This window comes from Montipora foliosa, chromosome 11 (assembly GCF_036669935.1).
Source record: "Montipora foliosa isolate CH-2021 chromosome 11, ASM3666993v2, whole genome shotgun sequence".
In the NCBI taxonomy this organism is placed as follows: domain Eukaryota; kingdom Metazoa; phylum Cnidaria; class Anthozoa; order Scleractinia; family Acroporidae; genus Montipora; species Montipora foliosa.
In genome coordinates, this window is record NC_090879.1 from 22,656,122 (window position 1) to 22,674,078 (window position 17,957).

Below are 17,957 nucleotides of genomic sequence, written 5' to 3' on the forward strand. Positions count from 1 at the left end.
AACCAGGCAGACGTTGAACTTGACATGATAAATGTAATATCTGCAGCAGATATTACATTTATCATGTCAAGTTCACAAGCTACTGTGAATTGATTGAATGCTCTCGACCAATCAGATTTTTCATAGTGAGTCTGATGTATAATATGCATTATGTGCATGCAATCTTCAAATATGAAATGAATGACATGTGACATACAGTTTCAGACTCCATTGTGCCATAGTCCTCTTTGTGTGGGGGTCCTTTGAGACTGTCAAGCCTTGTAACAATCCTTGAAATAAATTTCAACATTTCAAATACAGTTATGTAGGGTTTGTGTAGACCTAACTTTGATACCCTCACTGTGCTGACTGCACCTTTAGCGAAGTTCATCTTTCAACCACAGGTTTTGGTTTTTACTGCTGCCAATCATGTTTAAACCTAGAACTGGCTGACAATTAGAAACACACAGTGAATCATCCCAATCATTACCTTTCAGATAACTTCTTCAATTGAACTTGGACCTCTTTCTTTTTGGACTCCCTGCCAACACTGTTGAGGACACCTCTGCAAGATGAATAACGTCATCGTTATATTGCTTCATGCAAACCAAATTGTTATTGATTAACATGGCCTTAGAATCTATCAGGCTAAACTAGGAATAAGACTGCATCATATTTGCAGAAGGCATAACTATCATTACATTCTTAGTAGTGAAATTCAGAAAAAGCAATGTGACAATAATCATGATGATGATGATAGATGAGGGTACAAATACACACCTGGTCCCCCTTATTTGAAGGGTGGATAGCACTGTCCACTGGATGACTCAATTGGTTTTTAATGGTGTTTATCCCCTGTATAATGATTTACCCGTTGGATAGCGTTATCCACCTTTTGAATAACCAAGGCCTGGTGGGTTAAGTGCCAAGCTATCTACCAGGCCTCGGTTGTTCAAAAGGTGTGTAACGCTATCCACCGGATAAATCGCTATCCAGCAGATAAACACTAGCAAAACCAATTGAGTTATCCAATGAATAGTGATTTATCCAATGCATAGCACTATCCACCCTTTGAACAACTGGGGCCAGGATTATTATTACCACCATCATTATACATAATATTATCATTACTCCGAATACCTGAAAGGTATCAGAGTTATTATAATCTCTGTGGACTTTGTTGGGTGCAGCAAAAGATATCTCATATGAAGAAAGAAACAAGTCCATCAAGCTGCAATCACTTTGCCAGCGAAGAGAATTTCTTGGTCAAGTTCAACTGTTTAAATTTATTAAAGGAAACTTTGTTTCAAATATCGATGATTATAATTATGTCCTTCAGTAACAGCAGAAGAACAGGAAATAGTCATAATTATAAACTTTTTAAGCCTTATTGTCAAACAGACATCTTTAAAAATTCATTTTGGAATCGATATATAGATAAGTGCAATTATTTATTAGCAACATTTGCAGATCTTGAATCTGTTAACAGCTCTCAAAAATGCCTTAAAGATGATTTTATTTAGAAAATAATTCAAGAGAATACTTCTACATGTATATTTAATCTGGATTTTAGATTTTAGAATTCTTTTTTTTGTTTTTGTGTTTGCAATTTTTTTTTTGGTGATGGGGATTTAGTTCCCCTCTACCATAACCCATTTAATTAATGGACAGTCTTTGTCATGGTTTTTATTATTTAATGAAGTTCTTATATATATTTACATCAACTTGTATCATCCAACCATTTTTCAAACTTCTTTGTCATAGAATAATTATCATTACTATTATTATTAAATTTATTATTATTATTATTATTATTATTATTATTATTATTATTATTATTACCACAGCTTAAAATTTAAAACCTATACAGATCTCTTCCTCTGATTACCGGTAATTCATCACTTACAGAATTGTGCTCTCCAGAACCTGTTTAGCATAAATATTTGTTTCAGGGTTGAGTGGCCTCCATTTAGCATACGTCGTCTTTGAAATAGTCATGTCTTTAATATTCTTGGGTGCTTCATTGTCTTCCTTCCCTCTTTTTTTCCTTTCGTGACCCTCTTTCTTGGAAGCAGTACTTAATTTGTCTTTAATTTCAGAACCAGCTATTACACAAAGAGAAAATGCTTTAACCAGGTCTATCAAGCTGCTTGTTTGTCTTAGAAGGACCAAGAGCTTCTAAGGCCAAAATTTTTTCTTTAGAGGCAGGCTACCCACAGGAAATCTGAACAACCCAAGCTGGGGTTAGTACAAGTGGGTCTCAATACACTTACCTAGCCAGGTGATCTGGTGACGTAATTCGGCGGACTGGGGAGAATAAAATTAACGCTGTATCCCACAACCACACACAGCCTTATTTTCGAATTCGACATGGCAGAGGCGAGGTTAGATCTCGTCGGGTCTACTTGAATGTTCATTCAGTAACAGGAAATGTGGTAGACACAGATTGATCTGTTGAGTTTTGGCGATGGAAATACTGCAGGGAGTTTGGAAACAACACCTAAGGCTGTGCGCGGTTGTGGTAGACGGCGTTAAAATTATTCTTCCCAGTCCTCCAAATTACGTCACCAGATCACCTGGAAGTGTATCCGCTCATTCTTCTTTTTCTTTGCATTTCAAGAAGTGTCATACGTTAACTAAACACTAAGTGACCCAATTTTAGAAAGACACCTGTTTATTTTAACTGGAATTTCCTATTTAATGGTCTGCCATTATTAACTTTAAATAAAATCTTGAGAGAGCTGGATCAAGGAGAAAGTGACGTCAAAGACTTCGCTAGTTTTGGACTTTCAAACTTTTAAACTCCTGTATTGCATAAATTCACTCACTGAAATTTTAAGCTAGTGAGTAAATGACATCACTTCCCCTAGATCCAACCCTCTCAATCACTGGTTCTTCTACAGCTGAGTAAACCATCAATATCAGTGTTTAAATAACATTTATCTTTGTTTTTGTCATTACCTTGTTTAGATGATGATGGTTTGTTGGTTACTTTTTCTTCAGTAGAAGAACTGCTTTCCTTTTTCTTCTGCAAAATAGTTTACAAGAGTTATCCTTTCTTAAAAATTGAGTGGTGGTCCCAAAAACAAAGACCTGAAATTCTCACCAAGTCTTATTTGGTGGGGGACCTAAGTCTTAATTTTCTAGATTTCGTGTGGGTCTTAGATCTTAGGTCTTTGGTTTTGAGACACTCAAATGAAACAGAAATAATTGCTTAGCAAGATGCATTCATTTGTGTTACCATGGCAACAAACAAGCCATCTAAAAGTGTCCTATACTTTGTTTTTAAACGTTCATATCTAAAAAACAAGCCTAGTGACTCCCATTTTTTATTGCTGGAAAGTGATTAAGCAGGCTAAGATGAAACCCTCAGGCTCTGCAAATTAAGTTTAGAAAATTCTCTGTAATAGATTCAGAACCACCTTAAAATTTTCCAATTGTTAAGGTGGCTACGAATAACCTGCTTAACACTTTCCAGTAATAAAAATTGGCGAAAGGTACATGTAACAGTGATCCTTGCACTTCAAATATATATACATTTATTTCATTCAATCAAACTATGGGGTTTTTACATGGCTGTTTTGTTACCATGGTTGTTACATCACATCGACGAGTGCATCTTGCTCCTTGATATGGTATCATAACATTGCTGTTACTGGAAAAAGTTGGGTTGATTCAATCCTTCCAAATAGTACAGTTTATTGAAAGTATTGAAAAAGTTTAAATTAGCCTCCTTAACCAATTCTATTCTTTGAACAAAAACCATGGCTCTCTACCGAATCCAAAGACAAATTAGTATATGGAGCAGCTGTTGTAACCTGCTATATTGTTTGGCATTGTAAACAGATTCTATTCTTTAAGTTTACGTCATTGTTTCAATTGTTTAGTCTTTTGCTTTTAGGTGTGGGTAGCGATCCAATCACATTATACGTTACGAGCGCTGCTACATAAAAGCCCCATAACAATATTGCCATTCCCATTCAATTTCCTTGAATATATACATATTTTACACATGATGTAAAATCTACCTTTTCTTGGAGAATGGCCGTCACACTATCTCTTGTACGCCTTTTGTTTCTCCGTGGCGATTCCTTCACCTCTTGTTCATTGGATGAAGACAAAAGATAAGCTTTTACAGCTGCGCTGCTACTTCCAATTGTGCTGGCCTTCCCTCTGCCTTTCGGGTTGTAAGCGATTCTGCTCCTTCGCTTTGACTTTGACTTAACCGGATTTTTTTCTTCCTTCTTTTGCACATTGGAAGACGACGTCGATGCATTTCTGTCATACGTGTTACTCTTGCGACGCGAGTTTGGAGCGTAAGTAATTCTGGTCCTTCTCTTTGCCATCTTTGCAATTCAAAAGATCGCCATCTTTGACTCATTCCCAGTGTTTTCCAGTTATTGGTGTCACGCAATCTGTCACGCGTTCTCAAACAGACGACAAAAAAAGGCTACAAGGCTGCCAACTTAGTACAAGGGAATTTATTCAAACGCTGGACTTGAAAAACTGCCTTAAGAATCTGTTGTATATTCGCGGGAATATGCAACCTTAAAATTGCCGAAATTTTACGAAAAAGTATTTTACGGGCCCAGCCCTAGCTAAATTACTTTAAAAGGTACGTTTCGAATATGCGCTATCAGACCCCTGGCCATCTGAATATCGGAAAAAATTGTTTTTGAAAATTTGAAACTTAGCGCTCGAAGTGCGCAAGTTTCGTTCCTTATTTGTTTAATTTTATTTCGGTCTTTAACATACCATTTGACGCGCCCACCACTGAAGAAGACCATGTCTAATTTTTTGGCGCAAATCAGCGAAACGAACCTTACAGGTCCAATTCCCGATTTACTGTGCTACACAATTTCCTTGTCATGAGTTTGCGTGACATCGTTGTCGTTACGGATGGAACCTAGCCTCCTTTGCAGCCGTCTTTTGTGTCGGTCTCATTCTCCCTCCCCTTTCTTCTCCTTTGTGTGGAGGGAGAATGAGACCGACAAAAAAACAGCTGAAAAGGAAGCGTCTGAAAGTGAAAGTTGTGGCATCGGCAGCGCCTCAACTTGGGACAAGGAGGCGAAAGGCTAAGTTATTATATCTGTCCCATTTGAGTGTCCCATTTGTCCCATTTGAATTTTAGGATCTTTAATACAGCCCATACTTTCAATCACGCGAGAGGAATCTGTCTCGGATTCATACTTCGGTCCTTTGAAGAAGGACATCAAGATAGACCAAATCAATCTGGACTTGTTTAGCCTTTCTTGCCGTCTAAACAAGCCGCAGACAAGGGCTTTAGAACCACCAGAACAGCTGAAGCGAGCACAAGCTCTCTCGTAGTAGTTCACTGAGGTCACTATCTCGTTTACAGTTCCCAGCAGAGGGGATCGCGGTTGGTTTTCAGAAAGTTTTTAACAAGTTCAATTCTTTCTTTTCTTCCTTGATCTTTGAAAAGCAATATTAAGGTATGAATTGCTTGAACTTGTGGTAGCTCTCATTGTTTACTGACTAATGGACATTTTACTTGTAAAAAAGTGGTTAAGAGTAGTGGTTGTACTCATCAGACTACATAACATAAGGTTGCGCGGAATTTTAATACGTAAATTTGGTCTTTAGGTTTAAACGTAAGACCTTGAAATAATGTTTCTCATGTTGTTTTAGATCGGAAAGTTGAGGGTGGCATGGCTTCATCAACAGATGTTAGGGACCATCCAAGTATGAACTGCCCTGACCGGCTAGACGTGTTCATAAAGGAACTCGCCGATACAAAAGCAAAGTTCCCAGATGGTCAAAACGCACACATTATCCGTGAAGAGCTACATCATATTATACAAGGTCTCCTTATGGACCTTTCCAGTAAGTATCGACTGTTTCAAAATGCACTTGTTCATCAAGGGGGAAGTATGGTGGAAGGTACTAAGATTGGACAAGCCGATGAGTTTGACTACGTTTTTGTTTTACCAGCGTTGCAACAGCAGTTGTTGTGGAAAGATTGCAAGCCCTTTTTTGCAGAAGATTACGACATTAATATTCAATCGACGAAGCTCGTTCTGACGATGAAGGAACTTCTTTTCATGGATGACATTTTATTCCCTGATTGGTGTGATCAAGAGGAAAACGAGCGATGGAGACGTGATCTGATGATTTTTAAAGATCAAAAAAATCCTTTCAGGGATGAAATCGCTGGCATGGTGTCAGAGGCGATTCATCGATCTCTGAAATCTCTTGTTGACAATTTCCCAAAGTGGAAATATGTCTCCCGACTGAAATACCCTTCTGGCAGAACTTACCTCCAAATTCTCAAGTTTACTGACACTGGTGGATCGGAAACTTTTGTGTCTGTTGATATTTGCTTGGCTGTCCAGATTCCCTACCGTTCCACGGACTCAGAAACTTTACAACTCCTTTTTGACTTCTGGTCAATCAACGTCATCTCATGTTCAAGGAGGTCGGAATCCCTTTGGGAAATATCAACATTCTCATCTCTGCCGCTTCACTCAAACGAGGTACGATGCTATCGTGTTCTTAAGTATCTTATCCAAACCTTCCTGGAATCATATTTCGACATGTACACAATGGAATATAAAGCAGTTATAGGAACTTACACCCTAAAAACCCTGATCCTGAAAGCCATAACGGAAAGTGAGAATAAATGGGAGTTGCACCATCTTGGCCAAAGGGTGTTAGAGATCCTTGATTTGATTAGGCAGGATCTTGTCACAGTGAGAAATGAAGAATCGAGCTCACAACCACTGAAGTGGCATCCTCTAAAGGTTTCTATGGATTACTCTTTGCATCCAGTATCCGCAGAGCCAGCTCTGTTTCCAAGATCCACATTGTATGACTCGCGTAAGGCTTCGAAAGAAACGATTTTCCAACACCCTGAAGCCATCGAAAATCAAGTTTCAACCCTAATTGAATTGCTTCTCGAGGTAAGAGGTACTGACCAGGGACGAGAACACATGCTGTCACAAATTGAAGCAATCGAGAGTCTAAAAGTTTCTCTAAAGAATGGTGCCCACCAAATGCCCGTAATGGAGACACTAAAAGATCGGAAGAAAAGCGATAAAAGTGGTGTCTACAACAAGTTTTTGTTAACCTGGCATGTTATCGACAGAGAAGATTTCAAAGCCTTCATGCGAATGAGCAAGTTTAGCATTCCAGTCCAACCTGAAGGGAAAGATGATGATTGTGTAGTTCTTCCTAAGACGTTTCGTGTATCGACGTTTCTTAACTGCTGCCTGTTCAAGAAAGAGACGTATGAAGACGACAGCGTTGAACTAATGGAGATGGATGTCTTTGATCACGGCGACTGGCAACAAGTTGTTTGTTGGAATGTTAATGAATCCGTGAACTTGCGTTCCGTTCTACCAGTGGAACTTTGTTCGTTCTGTGCTTCACATAACTGAATTGTGGTCAGGCAGACAGTCATCTTTATTTTTTGCTCATTTCAGTGTTTTTTTTTGTTTGTTTTTGCGAGCATTATAAGTTGGCGAACGAAATGAATAATAACAAACAAACTGCGGTTATAACGCAATGAATCATATTGAACAGCGGATAAGAAATCGAGTAAATTAAAAGTATGATCCTCGCAATTATGAACGCAATTTTAGCAATTGCAATTGTACTAACTAAATACAAAACGCGCATTCAGGGCGTACAAAGTCTTCCTTTTTGTTTATTGGACCTATTGTTTTGAGGGGTTTCAGTTTACAATCAATTAAAATTCGCTAATTCCCTGCCCAATCCCCCTCCCAACCTCCAAAGAGGACATACCGGTGCATCCATGGCATTCTGACATGGAGTACATACGAAAATATCTCGTTCCCAGGGCCTTCTCAGCGTTATGTTAAGACTTCAGATGAAACCAGCGTTTTCAAAATGAGCTGGTTTTCCTCTATAATTTCACGCACTTTTACGGGAACAGTATCCCAGCTTCCAGGCGTTTCGCATGTTTTTGGAAGAATATTCCCTGTTTTTCAGCAGCCATGTCGTTATGTGAGATACGGTATGGAATATCAACCAAACAATCTTCAGAGGAAGAGGAAGCATGGATTCTTAGCAAGGTTGAGGACAAGAGCTGGGAGAAAGATTTTGGAAAGACGTAAGAAGAAAGGGAGGAAGTTTTTGTCCCATTGATGCAAGTTTCCCTGCTAAAAGGACTATTAGAGATATCCTTTTGCGAGATGGAACAGCCGACAAGAATTGAATGGAGGAAGTTCGATGTCTGAGAGGGTGTAACGTATGTTTGAGGAATTGGAACAACAACTGGAGAACATAAAGGGGAAGTGTATTTTAAAAGACCATTCCTAACGTCAGAGTGTACTCGTGTTTGGTTGACATCGTGTTTATCATAGTGATTATACATAGTTAATATGTATAATTTAATAGTCTGACGACCTTACACAAGCCATTAGGGACAGCGTGTCACCCACGACTTGTTTCCTCAAAACTTCATGACAATTACATGACGGGTGGCTTACATCACACTTAAGAAAAATGAAGAAAAACAAACATTTTATAAAAGCTAACCATTCTTGAACAAGTGCTTAGGCTTAAACAGTGTATATCAGTGCTACAAACCCACAAATGGTTAACTTTGCGTGCATTGGAACCTTTTGCTCCGTTGATTTTGGCTTGGGTGACAGGGGTGGATTTAGGGGGGGGGTGGGGGCCCCCGAGGCGGCCGCAGCCCCCCCCTTTCAGTTCGTCGGAGATTTTTTTTTTCAAAATATACAATAATTTTATCATTTTGTAAGCAGTCTGTTGGAGCTTTTGATTTTTTTAGCTAAAGCGTGATTTTTCGCTAATAGTATGACCAAAGTTGTGCAAATAAACTTTCAACTTACAGGCGTTAATATTATCCTTTCGAAATGAGGAAGAAGACTGGATGCGAAATACTTGTCTACAGTCAACCTATCTTACAGAGACTGTAACAACGTAAAATCTTAATGCCTATATATATAATTATATATATTTTGTGACTTTGGAGCGAAGAGTAAAAAATCATGCATCATTATAACCATAACTTATAATTTTATTCAATATGGAATCCTGATACTTTACGTTCCAGATTGCACCAGAGTGCAAGTAAGAGTACCCAAATTTTCAAAATTTTCCGGGGGGGCATGCCCCCAGACCCCCCTAGAAAGTAGCGCCTAAGGCGCTACTGAGGCATGCTAACGCGCGCTTATTAGTATTCTTGTTGGGCCCCCACTTTTAAAAAAATAATGCTGGATCCGCCCCTGGGTGATGCGCTGTTTCTAACAAAATTCCAACCTTACATCGCCCTCCCCCATATGACAAAGACATCCACTAGGTATGCAAATTCAAGCTGCATTGAACACAGCAATGTACTTGAATGATTACCGCTAGTTTCAAATGGGAGTTGGATGGCAAAAGATCTAAAGTTTTGCCCCAAACTCATTCTTTCCAATTATAGAATCTATTCTACGTGGTATTTATTAAATAGCTTGATCAATTTTAAGACAATGTGTATTGGTGAACAGTTCAAGCAAATTAATTATGTTGTTAAGAATAAGACTATTGGCAAAATACCAACAGGAATAATAACATCACCAACCAGACACCTGTGAGAGTATGTAGTGGTGACATTGAAGTAAGGAGAGGGTTCTTGGAAGCATCAACCTTGTACTTTTCAAAATCATAGTGACTTAACCTTTCACTCAAACTTTGAATCTTTCTGCATTGTGACAAAGAAAACATGTAGTTGCTTTGAAAAGAAAAATACTTGAATTTTGTGCAAGCATTCAGTCATGTATTACCGGTACTTAACATTACATTAAGAACAAGCTTCTTTAGTGCATAAATTTCATTCTGCTGTCAATAACATCTACTTCCACGCAACAACTACCGGTATGTCTTCTTTAAGGTGTAATCTGGGATTGTATGGACCTCTTTCATAATGGTGGCCAAATAAAATATTCTCCTGTTTTGATGCTAGTAAGCCTTTCTAGCCTCGTTACAACAAGTAAATTTCAAAAGAATATTTGTTTCAAAACGAGGGTAGTAGGTCTAATTAAACATAATATAAAATGATGGGAGGGTGGTTGCCATTTAACGAAAGTGGTCTATGGGTTGACCAAAAATCAAATCAGGTAGTGAATTATTATTCGTCAAGCTTTGTCAAGAGAAGCAAAATGATTATTTCCTCAATGTCAGCATCCTTCCTTTGAAGAAAGACATTCCAGCTGTGAAACTTCATGAAGCTCTGGAAAAATGCCAAGGAGAAACAAGCTCAGTGCAAAGATAACTTTTATATTGAAAAACAAAGACAATGGAGCAAAAAACGTCTTGAATTTCATACTTTTGTAACTTATGGATAATGGGGGTTATTTAATGGAGGGTACATACTTTTTGACTGCTTAATCCATTGACTCCTCTGGTTCCCCGGTAGGACCCCAGTTGACAAGTAAAATCTGTTAACCCTTTGACGTCCAAACCGACCAGATGATTTTACTCGTCAATGGGGAACCCCTGGGAGTCAATGGGTTAAGTCTCACTCCCCTAGAATTAATAATGGCTTAGTTAAGTCTAATTGTGCAGAAGTGAGGCAGACATTAAACTATGGGACTTCTAAATCTTAATCAAATAATGTTTGTATATGCTTACAAGAATTCTTGTTCACAATATTTTTGTCCAGTGAGCATACACCCATTTTATGTACTCAATGAGTCAAGAAGTCAACATTGCATAATTAGCGATCTTTTTTTCTGAAAAAGCTTGATATACCAGATCATCCCTCAAAAATGTAGCTCAATTCAAAATTTAGAATTTTACTATACAGTTCATTTATGACTACTTGCTACCCAATAATTTATCAGTTTTTGTTGCCCAATATTTAATTGAATGTTTTAACCAAAAACTAAGATAACAAGTGTAAAGTTTTTCAAACTTTGAAATGAATTTGTGTATACTGTAATGTCTACTATATACATGTGTGAATGAAACAAGAAGGTGAACAATAACTTTCCCAAAGTTTCCCCATAGCTTTTAATCAACTTTTCAAAAAGTCCAAAGAAAACTACTTAAACATACTTGGAGAACTTAAAATAGAACCCTGTGGTGAAATCTTTCTAACAAGATTTTTTTTTTGAGCAGCTGTGCATCACATTTTGGCAGATGAAAGTTGCATAAAATATTACAGCACCATTTCTATCATATAACAACTTTGATTCTAACTTACCTCAAGGAAATTAATATTTTTATCAGAGTTCTAATCTAAGTAACATCATTACAGAAGAGCACCTTTAGCAACAACCTTCCTTTTTTTAAAATATACAGTTGCCCAGGAGAGATTTTCTCTTGAATAAAAACAAAAAAATGACTTCTAAATACTTTTGAACTAGTTTTCATGCAGTAAGAGTAGCGAGAAAAATACAGAAATATTCACAAGAATGTGTCAACACCATGGTGGTACGTGTTTCCCTAAAAGGAACTGTGAACAAAACTGAAGTCCAACCAATTGAGTATTGAAGCTTCAGCCCCCCCCCCCCCCCCCCCGGGAAAAACCCCGGGCATTTGACTCCTTTTCCTGCCCGGGGCAGGGAATTTGATCATCTTAGTCTTCCCGGGGGCGGGGCATTTGATCATCACTCAGAGGGTGAGGAATGTAATTCACTAGCCTCGATTTCATGTTACCTTTCCACGTGGGTTGATAAATCATGGCGGAGACAAACTTAGATGCATTGAAAGGTAAGGATTCCGCATTCGTGGCCGATTGGTTGAAAAGCAAAGGCCTACACAAAGTTTATTCCGTATTTGAAGGTATTAAGAACCAATTTATGTTATCTTTTAATATATAAATATATTAAATTGTATTTACAATATAAACAATAATACAACACAATACCGACGTCGCCGGATGCGATTTATAGAGGTCAATTGCTTTGACCGACCGGCCGGTGTATTTATGAATATTTTAATACATTATGTAGGTGTATAAATAATGGCATGAATGTATGGAATGTATTTAAGTGTCGTTGCATGAAACTTTGTAAAACCAATGCATTCAGTTTATGAAAATCTGGTAATTTTCCCGAGGTGGGGCATTTGATCACCTGAAATGGACATATGATGAGGCATTTGAACAGCTTTTTGGCCCGGGGAGGGGGGCATTTGAACAAAAAATTTGCAAAAATTCAAATGCTCGGGGGGTTGCTCGGGGGGGGGGGGGGAATGCTGAAGCTTCACTTTGACTGGTACATACAACAAAGTGATTGCAATGCTATGAAAACCTATCGAAACCGATTTCTAATCGGAATCCTCTTGCGTCTGAATTTTATTAATTTGCAAATATTCTTTTATTTCATGAGAGCAATAGATCGTCACTCCCAGAGCTTGATGTAACAGTCAAGAGTCTGTAAGCCACCACTTGGTCTAGAGCTCGAAAGTCGAATTATTAAACCTCTTGAAGCTCTGTAGTAATTCCCAGTTGTTTTGGTTTTTTTCACACCATTTCACGATATAAATGATCTCGTTTGATTGGATAGGTTAAATTTGGATTATTTTAAGTTTTAAGAGATATAGACGCTATTTGATCCCTAATCTCGCTTAGAATTCGTCCTTTCGCCCGTTTATAGATTGTTACGTTCACAGGGAACAAATTTATAATCGCCGAATTCGCGTGCATCTGTTGCCTTGACAATCTCTTTACGAAACCTTGGCACATAATTAGAAGCACGTCATCCAAAGCATTTAATATCATTCAGTGCCTAAGCGCCTTCAGTTAATTCGTGGAAATTTCTAGTTTCCCTTTTCAATGTTTTTCCTCAAACTGAGAGTTAGTTTGCGTGTTTCGAAGCTAGTCACGTGACGATAGCGACAGTCAATTTTCGCGTCTGTAATTTAGCAGCCTCAAGGGAATATCTTTAGTACGGTCGTGAGAAAAATTTTCAGTTCTTTCGAAGTTTTATTCTTTTGGGTGGCTTATCACATAATCTATTTAGAAACCAGAGAACAATCGAGTAAAGTCTCCTACCCGCTGAAAGTTCATCGCATCTCACCTCAGCACTTCAAGTTTGCGATATGTCAAACTCAAAGTAAACAAAGAAGAAGAAATATTTGCCGCCGACGGGCTTGAAGGTTCCTCATAGACAATGAAAGCTGCTTAAGAAATTAGAGGGTTACGTCCGGGTTAAACAGTATCACTTATCTTCAACGTGAGGTTTCTAAACCTTGTTTTTGTTCTTGTATTTCAAATGAGTGTAACGGCAGAGGAGCAGACACATTTGAGCGGACACAAGTGGCATATTTCTCGGCTAGAATTCTGTTCCGGAGGCCTGCATCTCGCTTCAGCAAGCTGGGATAAAACAGTACGAATATGGGATCTTAGTACATTGGAGTCAGCGTTCGTTCTGCGACACCATCGAAACCCTGTAACGTGCCTATCTTGGCAGCCGCGACACGGGGCCGTGGGTTCGCTTGGCTTGCTTGCTTCTGGTTCGGCCGATTGCACCGTCGCTTTGTGGAACGGAGAGACCGGAGAATTGCTTCAGTCTTTTTCGCATCACAAGGGATGGGTGTTAGGAACTTCGTTTTCAAGCGACGGAAGTCTGTTAGCATCCGCTAGCTGGGATAAAAATGTGTGTCTTGTGGATGCACGAACTGGACAACTGGTTCAAAAATTCGTTGGTCATACTACGGGGGTATGGACTTGTTCGTTTCAAACAGGTGGCAATGCAACGAATCTGCTGTGTTCTGGTGCAGACGATGGGTCTTTAAAGATATGGGATACAAGAACGGCTAATTCGGTGATGTCTTTGGTGGGAGCTCACGATGACAGTGTAAAATCTTGTGCATGGTCGCCGGACGATGGGTATATCGCATCTGGAGCGGCAGATAACAAGGTGAGATGAAATTGAAACCCTTGACACGAAACGGAACGGGTCAATTTGCAAAAATATTGAAACATTTTAAACCTGCATATCGGGGAATCAAAACGGGCTTTGAGATAAAATAAGAAGTAAGTACATTTCGAGAATATTTGAGTCAAGTCTTACTGGTAACGCAAGGTCAGTAAAACAAAGTTACCCAAACTTTTGGCATTTTTGGGGAAATCGTTCAAACTCTGAATATGAATATCAACGCGACATCGAATGATCGATACTGTTGGTCCAGAAACTTTAATACCGTGTGTTTGGCAACGACTTTATTCACCAATATGCAGCTACTTGAAGAATTATCATTGAAAGATTTCGTTGGGTTTCTACTAATTTGTACCTCTACTTTCCATGATTAGCGATGTCATAAAACATGCATTTAAGCGGCAAAAAATACTAAAACCGCGGCGTAAATTAGCAATTTAGTTTGCCTTCGGGTATCTGTCTTTTCAAGTTTGGATTTTGCGACTATTCTTATTCTGATTTTAAACATTTTAGTCCGCATCTTCTCTTGCGCTTGTCTGTTTCGTAGTTAGGTTAAATGGCTAAATGTTTTTGTTGTTTTCAAAAGATCTCAACCCTTTCAATATCCAGCAGTAGCCATATGATCTTCTGAAACCACGGTATGGAAATGACATTCTTTTGTCACAGAACAAAAAGCTGTGGTTGACAAAAATCGAACTTTGAATAACCGAAACAAATAGCGGTGCCTTTGAAACATCCTGCGTCCTGCAAAATTTAACCTTTTAGAACGGTTGTTACATTATTAATACCAATTATTTTAACATTTGCATTTCGTCCAAAGTTATTTTTTGCAAGTTATTATGAATTGTAATAATATAACTTTTAACATAATGGCCCAAAATTGCCTTTTTTGGTGTGGTCTGCGGACATTATATCCTAAATTATTAATAGTTCAAAAACATTGCTTTTGGCAAGCAGAAATGACAATAAATTGAAAGGAAAAAATAATAAACATCTACTCGGGGCAGCCATTTATGAGATCCAAGGGTTTTGGTCCAAGCATAGGGAGGGGTGGGTGATGTCCCTCCCCTGAGTTTGTCACTGTCAAACATAGACATTTGTCTGCCAATACTGGGGTCAATTCAATAAAGAGTTACACCTGTAGTTTTTACTAATGTAAATTACATGTGCAAAGTCCAACTTGTAAATTCATGAATTCCATAAAAGATTTTTCTACACTGGAATTCACATGTGTAGCCCTGGCTACAATACAATCGTAATGTACAACTGTACACTTTCTATTGTAACTTAATTTGAATATGCTTGTAGACTACATGTGTAAGTTCCAGTTGCACAAGGTTTATTTGTTGGCCCACTGGTGCAAAGAAATACTCTAATGCTTTGACAGAGGAAAATTTCTCCCGAAATTCACGTGGAATTTCAATGTCAAGCAACTGTCTTTCCTCAAAATTTCAAGCAGCCAAATAACTCAGTGTGTCAATAGTTCTTCAAGTTCTTCTTCACTCAACGGGAACATGTCAAAATTTCGAAAGATGCTTCCTACAAGTCCTACGTTAAGCTTACAAGTAACTTATGACTTGTAGTTTGCACTTGTAATATTAACAAGTTGGACATTTGTAAAGACACAAGTAGGACTCCTGTAAAATGCTTATTGTGCAGGTACCAAATTTTACAGGTGTAGCGCTACACCTGTAATTGCAAGTCGGAGTCTTGTAAAAACGACTTCTAACAAAGTTTATTGAACTCATTTTTGTGTGCACACGTAAAAACAAGGGTTCAACTTGTGAACTACACATGTAACTTTTACATTGGATTGACCCCTGAAGGGATCTTTATTCATTCGTTAGATTGCTTTGTGGGAGCCACGCAGTGGCACACTTCTTATCAGAATCCGTGGACATGAGGATGCTGTCAATGAGGTGAAATTTTATCCAATAGTCAGCAGCAAGTCAGTTCCTGTAATCTTCTCTGTTGGTGATGACACCTGTCGTGTGTGGCATCCATTGAGGAAGCACAGCAAACAGCTTCAGACAATCAAACAACATAAACTTGGCTCAGAGGTATGTGATAGAAATGGCAGATTTTGTACATTTGAAATACTAGGCTTGTAGTAAGTATGAGGCAAGGAAAAATAAAAAATGTAATAGTATTTTAGTTGTATGTATCTGTAACTTGCAGGGGTATTATTGTTAATTATCATAAAGAGAACCCACCCACATAATTTGACATCAGTTTTTTTGTGAAACTGAAGTAGTAATGCTGTATAACTTTTTTTACTATGATTATTGCGGAGCCCATATCAGCAACACTCTGTTGGCTACTTTCAAATATCCAGATACAGGTCCCCTATCACAGAATCACAATACATCATTTCAGGTCCCCTTACTCTTTGTAAAAAGTAATTTCCAGCAAATCTTGTAGAAGGGGACTTGCAGCTGTCATGAAGGCCTCAGCGTCTATTAAGTGATTTTAAGACCATAAGCATTGGTTGTTAAATAAATGTGAGATGTCATTGTAAAACTGAAGTGTTTGGTCTTGCTTTTCTGGCCAGGTCGAGGCTCTTGCCTTATCCCCTGATGGGACACTATTGGCTACAGGGGCACGGGATAGAGACATAATTTTGTCATCTCTTGATGTGTCGCTGACAGAAGTTGATGCCCTTCCCATTGAAGATCAAAATGAAGCAGCTATCGACTATGGAGCTACACTTTGGAGGAAATACACCAAGAAAGTTATGCAAAAGATTATTACCAGTAAGCAAAATCTGTCAACTTGCCAGTTTACAGTAAAGGATTTGTGATACTGTGCAGTGTTTTGTGCTATCATACTTGCGATGCAATACCATTTCGATACAACACTTGGCCTCACTCGAGACTGAACATTGGAAAGGTGTCTGTGGCCCTAACCTGAATAACTGGCGGTATTGTTGGTGTGAGAGGCATAAGCCGCGTGGAGAATGGAAATCAAAGCGCCGTTGCCCATTTTCTGCGTGGCTTTGCCGCTCATTAATTTGCATCTCGTGGCAACAATACTGCCGGCTACGCAGGCTACTATGGCCCTTTTCTTTTCCCCAGGAAAACTGCAATAATGAGGATTTTCACTCTTTCCTGTCACAGGGACACCCTCTTTAGGGGATGATCAGGACACTGCCCAGAGCAACCCAAAGGACACAGCATCACTGGTTGGTCATGCTGTGCATAGAGCAGAAAACAAGACAAAAGGAAAGGACATACTGAGAGGGACTCCTGTATCTTCAGCTGATGTCAATGAAAACAGCCAATCAGATGTGATTCTCAAGGAACAAAGGGCTCGATTGCGTAAGAGTTCACGAACTGATGCTGGCGTTCCAAATGGATTGGACAGTGATGCTCTTTCTCAGGGAAATCTAAAGGATCAGAGAGCACAATTGCACAAAAGTTACCCAAATGGCATGAACATCACTGCAAATAATTATGAAGGAAATGAGTACGAGCTAGGCCATCAGCACCTGAGGCCTGCAGATGGTCAGCTGTCTGACAGTCACACCAGTGGACATAATATCATGGATATTAATGGCAACCATTCTTGGGTAGTTGTTGAAAATGGTGAGGTTCGTCTTAGGAAAAATGGATATCAAAGCCACGGCAAGAGTTCTAGTGCAACTAGCAGCAATTACTATGCTGATATAGACGTGTGGTGAAGGATATGTACCACTATGAAGATGCCAGACTCTAGATAAATGAATTCTTGGAATTGACTTTAATTCTCAGACTGCGCTTAAAATACCTTTATTCAACATAGTATTTTTACTGTAGCTTGTCAACATTTTTCAACAGGACCGTGTTGCTGGAAGATTGGTTAGTGCTAACCATTGGTTAAGTAGTAACAAAAGGTTGCTTTTGTATTTAAGACATGTTAGCACTTAACAGTGCTTTAGGCGACCAGTGCAATGTTTTGTATTACGGTAGGCTTGGAAGCCAGGGGCCGTGGCAGGTAACCACCTCCGCAACATTTTTTGACATATTTTTTGGTCATTTGAATGTCTCCAGGCCAATTAACACAACTTGTCCAACTATACTGGATTGACGTTGTTTCAATTTTCTTTATTCCATTGCAGGAGCCTTA

The 17,957-nt window shown here is 38.8% G+C and overlaps 3 protein-coding genes across 7 annotated transcripts in view; 2 read left to right on the plus strand and 1 right to left on the minus strand.

Annotated features, from left to right (window-relative positions):
• LOC137977654 (centromere protein Q-like) overlaps nucleotides 1–4,410 on the minus strand; it is an 8,636-nt gene extending 4,226 nt beyond the window's left edge. The window contains exons 1-5 of one of the 2 annotated variants that reach the window (XM_068824946.1): nucleotides 4,008–4,410; nucleotides 2,941–3,007; nucleotides 1,886–2,084; nucleotides 470–544; nucleotides 197–269 (exon numbers count right to left, since the gene is read on the minus strand). In XM_068824946.1, the coding sequence (XP_068681047.1) occupies nucleotides 197–269; nucleotides 470–544; nucleotides 1,886–2,084; nucleotides 2,941–3,007; nucleotides 4,008–4,325 (732 nt within the window). In that variant the 5' untranslated portion in view covers nucleotides 4,326–4,410. The remainder of the gene's footprint in view (nucleotides 1–196; nucleotides 270–469; nucleotides 545–1,885; nucleotides 2,085–2,940; nucleotides 3,008–4,007) is intronic. The other variant, XM_068824948.1, reaches the window with a different exon arrangement.
• On the plus strand, nucleotides 2,093–7,625 carry LOC137977652 (uncharacterized). Of its 4 annotated transcripts, XM_068824944.1 has the most exons (3): nucleotides 4,991–5,432; nucleotides 5,629–5,823; nucleotides 5,932–7,625. In XM_068824944.1, exons 2-3 carry the CDS (start codon nucleotides 5,649–5,651, stop codon nucleotides 7,374–7,376), a joined length of 1,620 nt encoding a protein of 539 aa, XP_068681045.1. In that variant the 5' UTR covers nucleotides 4,991–5,432; nucleotides 5,629–5,648; the 3' UTR covers nucleotides 7,377–7,625. The 4 variants fall into 4 exon arrangements, with proteins under 4 accessions (XP_068681044.1, XP_068681042.1, XP_068681045.1 ...); XM_068824943.1 differs by lacking the exon at nucleotides 4,991–5,432 and adding an exon at nucleotides 2,093–2,222 and having other exon boundaries at nucleotides 5,629–7,518; XM_068824941.1 differs by having other exon boundaries at nucleotides 4,972–5,432; nucleotides 5,629–7,625.
• Nucleotides 7,626–12,485: 4,860 nt separating this feature from the next.
• Nucleotides 12,486–17,702, plus strand: LOC137975920 (WD repeat-containing protein 38-like). The gene is made up of 5 exons (XM_068823129.1): nucleotides 12,486–13,835; nucleotides 15,701–15,913; nucleotides 16,405–16,606; nucleotides 16,970–17,521; nucleotides 17,562–17,702. Exons 1-5 carry the CDS (start codon nucleotides 13,188–13,190, stop codon nucleotides 17,573–17,575), a joined length of 1,629 nt encoding a protein of 542 aa, XP_068679230.1. The 5' UTR covers nucleotides 12,486–13,187; the 3' UTR covers nucleotides 17,576–17,702.
• The last annotated feature ends 255 nt before the right edge of the window (nucleotides 17,703–17,957 follow it).

Excerpts from the sequence above, each read along its gene's own strand:
- LOC137977652 (XM_068824943.1), top strand. The coding sequence starts at position 5,649 with ATGGCTTCATCAACAGATGTTAGGGACCATCCAAGTATGAACTGCCCT.
- LOC137975920 (XM_068823129.1), top strand. The coding sequence starts at position 13,188 with ATGAGTGTAACGGCAGAGGAGCAGACACATTTGAGCGGACACAAGTGG. Across the intron at positions 15,914-16,404 it reads AACATAAACTTGGCTCAGAG|GTCGAGGCTCTTGCCTTATC; the intron begins GTATGTGATAGA and ends TTTTCTGGCCAG. Across the intron at positions 16,607-16,969 it reads TATGCAAAAGATTATTACCA|GGACACCCTCTTTAGGGGAT; the intron begins GTAAGCAAAATC and ends TTCCTGTCACAG.